Genomic DNA, 7,817 nt, shown 5'->3' with positions numbered 1-7,817 from the left:
CTGCTGAGTGTTGATGAGTGCCAAAAGAGTGGAAGAGTCACTTCCCATCACTTCCATGTTAATACATGCCAGGTTGCTTTTAGTTTTTTGTGCAGCAATGCTACCCTACTGATTCAGATTCAATTTGTGTTCCACTATAACCCCTCCAGGTCCTTTTCAGCAGTACTTTTGGCTTGGCAGTTGTTCCTCATTCTGTATATGAGCATTTGATTGTTCCTTGCTAAATATAGTATGCTGCACTAATCCTTATTGAACTTTGTGCAATTTATTTCAGACCATTTTTTTCCATTTTATCAAGTTCAACTTAAATCCTAACGCTATCGTCCATAATGTCTGCTACGTAGTCCAATTTGGTGTCATCTGCAAATTTACAGTGTACGCTCAACTCTATCCTCTGAGTCATTAATGGACATATTGAATAGTACCAGTCCAGACAGGACAGCCCCCTGGGGAACCCTACTCAATGCATCATCCTACTTAGACATTCATTAATCTATTGATAATTACTCTTTGAGCATGATTATGCAACCTGTTATGTGCTCATCTTGGAGTATTGTATTTTCTTCACTTACTTATACGAATGTCACAGGGATGGTTTTACAGGCCTTGCTAAAGTCAATATATATTACACCTACTGTTCCCCCACCCCTATGCACAAAACACATCACATTGTCATAGAAGGAAATTGGATTGGTTAAGCATGATTTGCTCTTCAGAAATTGGTTAGCTGTTCCTGAACACCTTGTTGTCAAAGCATCAGTTCCACCACCAAAGAATTACTTTAGTAACAACAAAAAATGGTGGTGGCATGGAATTTGTTACATTGGATATCTTAAACTAACCCTTTAATGCCTTATGTCCAACATACATCATAACAGTAGGTAGACTTTGCTGTAAGTAATAAAGGCTGATACTCTGGAGTGAAAGATACTCTAGAGCAGGGGTGGCCAACCTGTGGTATGCATGCCACAAGTGGCACAGGCAGCTTCTGTGTGTGGCATGCAGCAGATTGGGGAGAGGGCAGGGAGCACAGCTCCAGATAGCCAGATAGGACAGGGTGCAGAAAGCAGAGCGGCAGATCAGAGGGGGAAGGAGATCAGAGTGGCACTCAGAGGGAATGGGGCTTAATTTGTGGTATGCCTGCCACAAAGTTGACCCCCCACTGCTTTATAAGACATTGGCTAGTGTTGGAAATAATCTGTTTCAAATCCATTTAATCTTCATAGATTTGAAATTCAATTTAATGACTCTATCCTCTACTCATTAAAGTCAATAGGAGAGCTCTCCCTTTGCCAGGAAATATTGTGTTTGCTTTCTGCTTCTGTAGAAGAAAACACGTGGTGAAATATAGAGTACTGAGTGGAAAAGTGAAAAAAAAAAGAAACTAGGAAAAAGGGGGAGGGAAGAGAAAATTTCTAATGCTGTGCACTGATTTCAGTTGGCACCAGCCTAGTCCTTGGATAGAAAAATCCTTTTATCCCCAATAATAATGACCTAGATGGGGTCATATGAGCCCAGTATTCTCTCCTGCCCAGGACAGGGGGTCATACTTGAAGATCTACATAGGTCCCTTCTGACCCAGATTTATGAATCTATGAATCAATATGTATCACAACTCTTTCTTTACTTAGGAAAATATCATGCTAATAAATAGGACTATCTTTGGATAAATGTATAGACTAACACTACAGAGGCCAGAGCTGTTAACTCATACTATAGTTGTGTGATCTACAGACTGAAAGTATGGTTTACACAGGTCATGAAACCTCCAGCTCTGAGCTTAATGACATTATTGAATTAATTAGGCAGTTAGCAAGTTTCCATTTTTAAGACCCATGAAATCCTCATCCAGCATTTTATGACTTTATTAGAGTTAAATCCTTAGAAATCTAAAAGCACGAACAGCCAGACTGGCTAATCCTCTAAATCAGTGGTGCTCAACTTCTGGCCTGCGGGCCAGATCCAGCCTATGGAGCTTTGTCATCCAGCCCACAGGATACCTCATGAGTCCAGACTTTGCCCCTCCCCTGCTGCCAAATTTCCAGACCTGTGGGGAGCCCCTGGGGCTGGATAATGTGGCCCTGTGCACTAGATCAAGCCAGGGTGCAGCCAAACCAATGCGCGGCATGGCTCTGCAGCTGGATCCATGTGTGCAGGGCCAGGCTGGTACACAGGATCATACCCAGAAACTGACCTCACGCACTGACTGTATGCACAGTCCAGCCCATGGACCAGTCCTGTGCCACTCTTCCCGTCCATGGGGCTAGAAGGTTGGGCACCACCACCAGTGTGCTAAATGGTTTCAGACAGGATAAAACTTCAGAAATGGGATGCCCAAGGGAAGGAGAATGGGTAGAAGGTAATATTCTCAGCAATATGTAGTTACTGTAGCCTGACTACAAGGAATGCAGAGATGGTATTCTAGGTCCGGTGCTCAACTTTCAATCTTAGGCCCATCTCTAATGGAAAGTAGTTACAACTTATGATAAATGCCTAGTTGTGTCTTTAAAAATGGTTTGGAAAAGATAGCATCACCTGGTGCCTGAATTCCAACCTCTCTTGTGATCAAGACCAGCTCCTCTCTTGTTGATCCAGCAATAGAGTCATGGTCAACACACAGATCAGAAATTTGAGTGCTTTGAGGGGGCTGCACAGCACAGATGAAGAGCCTGAGTTCAGAAGTGTGCACTCGATTGTTTCTTGTAAGATATACAGCGTGTCCTTGGTATCATCTTGGCACCGCAGCCCTGCATAGTGTCATTCTCCATAAGGTCCCAGGAGACCTTTCCTGTAAATGGTGTTTACTTGTGTGCAAATGATTAACAGCTAAATAAATTGTATCAAAGGTTGAGCTGTATCCAGTAGGCATATTTTAGTTTTATATTGCAACACAGTCATTTGAAACAGGTTTAAAAAAAAAAAGCCTTACCAAACCATCATTTTCTTCATCGTTATTCTTTATAGTCAGAGATGAAAGAGCAGTTAATTAGTAACCATGTGCTTAGTAACATCAGGTGAAAAGCTCACTGGCAACTAAAGCCCCCCGGCCGCTATTTTGAAGTGCAGGGACACTGATACACGAGATGCAGGAGGTAATTACCATGCTCCAGCAGACTCGATTAATCAAATCTGCTCCAACGTGCTGTAATTACAGCACGTCAGAGCAGCCTCCATACTCGTGTACAAACACCCAAATTGCTTAATTCAAGAGATGCAGAAATGTTAATATTTCAGATGCTTATGGATACTTATTTACTTGTGCAAAGAGGAACAGTGTTTCCTCACTCTGTTAAACTGAAGTTGTCTTTTAACCATGGTCTGTGTGGTTAGCATTAATGCACTTGATTTTTGTATGCCCCCTTTCATTCCTGTAATAGCTAATGTGCCGTGCTTCGTCATTGCTGCTGCTGTTAGTTAAGTAGTCCTGAGAGTATGGCCCCATAATCCTATAGACTGCAAGTGAATGACTGGTCCAAAAACCTTACAGTGTTAATAGATGAGATGACATAAATTGGAAGAAGGATGGCTATTCCTCCCATTTTAAACAAGGGAAACTGAAACTAAGAGGGTCCAGATTTTCCAAAGTTCTGAGTTAAATTTAGCCATTAATTTGGCTGCCTAAATTGAAGCTTTCAAGTTGTTTTTACAATGTGACTCACCTCAAATTTCATGAGAAGTCTTTGGTCATGTCGGGAACTGAACCCAAACTAGCTTCTTCACCTCAAGATCATACTTCCTTCTATACAGGGGGATATAGTTGACACCAGAACCAAAGTAACCATGAAGGCCGCTGCTACAGCCATTTTGCACGTATCTGCAGCCTTTGGACTTGATTCTGCAAAGCGTTCATTGCCCTTTATTCAGGATGAATTCACCCTTCGAATTCAATGAGATACGGATGTGGTTCGGACTACTTTGTGGAACTCAGTCCCTGACAGGATTTTCCTTCGGCCATGTCTAAATTACAAACTCCATTCTTCACAACACTGTCCCCTAACATGGTTTTTGATCACTGCCTAACAGAATGGAAAGGTAACTAGCACTGCTGAGAATCAGTGCCAGGTAGCCCATGCTCAGTGCTTGTTGGGGATTAATGTAATGTTGGGGGAAATGCATGGCATGTCTGACAACATTGGGTCTGGGCATGTTGAGTTTACAACTTAGATATGGCCTTCAATGACACTATTTGAGGAAGAGAGAATATTAACCATGATAAGGAAGTGCCTCTGCCTCCCCCTCATCTTTCCAAAGAATGCCAGGGCATGTTTAAATTTCAACTGGAAACCTTTCAACCTGCAAACACGAACATCAGGGCAGCTGCCACATGAACTCAAGACATTACGTATAACTGCCGTCTGCGTCTTCTGACCCAGAGGTGAAAGACAGTGCTGTCAAATGAGGTGTAAATAAAACTATTTGTTTCCCAGACAGCTCAGGGTTTACATAGGGGGAAACAGAAGTGGGAGGGCAGGGAAGGAGTAAAATGAAACCCAATGTGTATAATATACACTCTCACCAGGTCACTACTGGCCTAGCCACTGTAAGACCTTAGATATCCAGGAGAAGGAAAATCCAGTGCATCATGCTCAAGATGATTCATAGTTTATTTGTCATGGAACAACACTAAGTTGTGCTTGCATGAAATTCAGTAATTTCTGGCCGAACTGAAAGAACTCTTTTCGAACAGCACAATCATGGGGTCTGATGCGGCAGTTCTGACCCAAATAGCGTCCTAGACCCACATCCAAAGCAGTGCCAAACACTTCTAACTTCTAGCAAAGGGCTGAGCACTCCTCAGGAACTAGACTATTGTCCATGGAACAAAGAGTTTCACTGCAGGATCCGGCAGGATCTTGTGCAGGTTATAGATGCCGTGTGTCCTTTAGAACAATAAATACAAGCGATTAAAAAACAAGTACAATCTTCCCAACAATAAGGCATTGGATTTTTAGCACGTTTCCCACTTTCAATTGAACTGCTTTTGGAACAGAGATATAAATATTTTACTTTATTGGTGAAATATTCATTTTTTTTCTGCAGTGTCTTCAAAGAAACACCATGAATGTAGGGGAAATGTAAATTGCTTCTGAGCTGATCTTCATTTTCTCCAACTCCCCCAGCAGAGATTTTGGAGCTTTCAGCAGAAAGCTCTGTGTTAACGGTTATAAAGTTTGTCTTGTGAAGTTGTCAGGAGGAGGGTCAGCTTTTGTTTGCCAGGTAGGAAAAGCTCCCTCCTAATTTACCCTTTGCTACTTGAACCACTTTCAAATCCCATAACAGATTGAACTAGAGTTTAGGCTGTTTAGGATTGCTGAGAGCATTTGCTGGTGGTACCTTGGAATCACGAGTACATCACGTACAAGATATCTTTTCTACCTAATGAAGCTGTTTCTGGTTGGTTTGGTATTGGGATTTCTAAAGGTACATTGCTTAAGGTAAGTGAATTTTCTTAAATAAATATCTATGCAACACCATAAAAGGTAATGGAATACAACGATGATCGGCTGCTTTTACTTTGTACGGTGAATAAGGAATGTCATCTTGAGCTACTTCTGTTATGAGCCATGTAACAAAAGATGCGGCTTTAAAATGTATTGTAGTACAAAGTGACTGGTTTTAAAATAAAAAATGATCTTGTCTGATAAACTTATATGCCAAAATATCATAGCCATGCTGTAATGAAGGGAAAATGCTTGCATTGCAAAATGTTGTGAGCATACTACGGTCCTGGGTTTCTTTGGGGTTGTTCAGGACACTAATCGAGGCTAATGCTTGATACCTCTGCTTCTGCTTACTGACTGGCACTTTCAGGGGCACGGGCTCAGCAGAACTTTTATGTATCTAGTGACTGGGATCTTAAATTTGACAGCTGTGTTAATAACTTTGGGGGTTTACTGCCGTATACAAACATCCTTCACAGTGGGATCATTAATTTCTAAATGCACAGTATTAATCAGACCAATCTGCTAAGCAAGGGGCTCTGCTCATGATGTTTATATAGATTCATAGTTTCATAGTTGTTAGGGGCTGGAAGGGATCTTACAGATCATCAGGTCCAGCCCCCCTGCACTTGGGCAGGAAAGACCACTGGGATCAGATGACCCCAGCAAGATGGACATCAAGACGTTTTTTGAAGGTCACCAGGGTGGATGGCCACGAGCTCCCATGATCCAGCCCCCACTTTGCTGGAGGCACCGAGGGCATCAATAGGGGTAATTTGTTTATTACTGACAGGGTGAGAGGAGGAAGCATCTAACATCACTCCCTGAAAATCCATCTGACCTATAGGAAACAGGACTGGTAGGCTCTGCAAAATGAAAAAGTAGATGAATGTAATGGAGTCTGGAAGGGCAAATGATCAAGATGGGGTAGGGACTAAAACCCAAGGGCTCTTCAGGTTTCCAAGATGAAATTGGAGGACTTTGCATTAAGTGCGGGAAGGTTTATTACTAGGATAGTTGAACACTAGACACGGCACAGTGACAGAAATAGTTTTATCTATGCTAGAATACTAACTCGTGAGTCATTGTCACGTGACGTGGGGCCAGGAAATGACTATTAGTAACCTCGTTACTGAGATCAGTATCAACTACATTCATTGGCTTCTTTTTACGCCTGTGGACTGTAGTTGGTGCTACCTAAATAAAGAATGATATGTATGTATGGAAACCAGCAACAGATAAAGGAAAGTTTACAGAAACCAACAGCCTGCATTTTACTACTAGAAACCACCTATATACATACCCAGTGCTCAAGGTTGGCTTGTACAGCCACACTGAAGCTAGATGAGAACTAGCTTGGGTAGCACGTCTACACATACTTTAATCAAACTTCCTGCTTGCAGTGTTAGAAATATTTTTGGCCTGCTTCAGCTCCCAGGAGTTGCACCTGTGTAAAGTGACTTGGAGATAGATCACCATCCAGATCTATATTTTGCATGAAAGACTTAGTGGAGCACAACACAGGATTTTTATTTCACATGGACACACACAGGCATTGACCTAGAGCCCCTGTTCTGAACTCCCGGCTCTGTGATTCTACACACTGAAGTTGTCATTCGTTATCCGCATACAGCAATGAAAGGGAGCCCCTTCGGCCAAATAATGTCAACGTGAGCCTAGCCAAAGGCAGATGGGCTCGATCAGTGAGCAGCCCTCCGCAGCCCATTGACTGTGTACTCTCCAGCTGGTCATCATGGAGCACCTGTGACCCCTGTCAAAAGAAAAGGGTGAGTATCTGCAGCCCAGGTATTAAACATGAAATGCAAAAAATTAGAAGGTGATATTTCCTTCAATGGCATTGTCTGTGGAAATTCATACTGCTAGAGTCCTCCCCATTGTCCATGGTCATGCCCAACTTCTGCAGGGCAAATCTGCAGAAGAATAAAAGGTGGTGTGAAATTGCTTGGAGTCCAAGGCCAAGTTGCCATGGAAATGTTATCATGAGAGACTCAGGAGTGCAGAAGACTACTTGGGGAGCATAGGATCAGATCCTGAATCCCCTACTTGCTTTATAGGATGTATAGTTAGTGGTCACAGGCCTTTGGAGAGCAGGTGAGTTTCTGCAGATCTCCTGCAAGACTGTAAGTAGTCTCAACAATGCATTTCAGTGGCTTGCAACACCACACAGGCCCCAAGACTCTTTTTCATTGCTTGGTCCTGTCTATATTATACTTAGGGAGTATCTTCAAGCTGAGGAAATGACCTTATGAACCCAATGACAAACAGAGCTGTTGTGGAGAAAAGAATTCATAGGGATGCTGAGGGCCATATAAATACATAGATAGAAAATAACAGCTGAGGCCACTGGGGAGCTGT

The 7,817-nt window shown here is 42.5% G+C and overlaps 1 protein-coding gene across 1 annotated transcript in view; it reads left to right on the top strand.

Annotated features, from left to right (window-relative positions):
* The first annotated feature begins 5,268 nt into the window (after positions 1 to 5,268).
* The window catches only part of C8B (complement C8 beta chain), a 28,330-nt gene continuing 25,781 nt past the window's right edge, over positions 5,269 to 7,817 (top strand). Inside the window, exons 1-2 of the mRNA XM_006025734.3 lie at positions 5,269 to 5,435; positions 7,075 to 7,228. Coding sequence (XP_006025796.1) covers positions 5,380 to 5,435; positions 7,075 to 7,228 — 210 coding nt within the window. The 5' untranslated portion in view covers positions 5,269 to 5,379. The remainder of the gene's footprint in view (positions 5,436 to 7,074; positions 7,229 to 7,817) is intronic.

This window comes from Alligator sinensis, unplaced genomic scaffold, assembly GCF_000455745.1.
Source record: "Alligator sinensis unplaced genomic scaffold, ASM45574v1 scaffold941_1, whole genome shotgun sequence".
In the NCBI taxonomy this organism is placed as follows: domain Eukaryota; kingdom Metazoa; phylum Chordata; order Crocodylia; family Alligatoridae; genus Alligator; species Alligator sinensis.
Note: the sequence above shows the minus strand (reverse complement) of the source record. Positions and strands in the feature narration are given on the sequence as shown.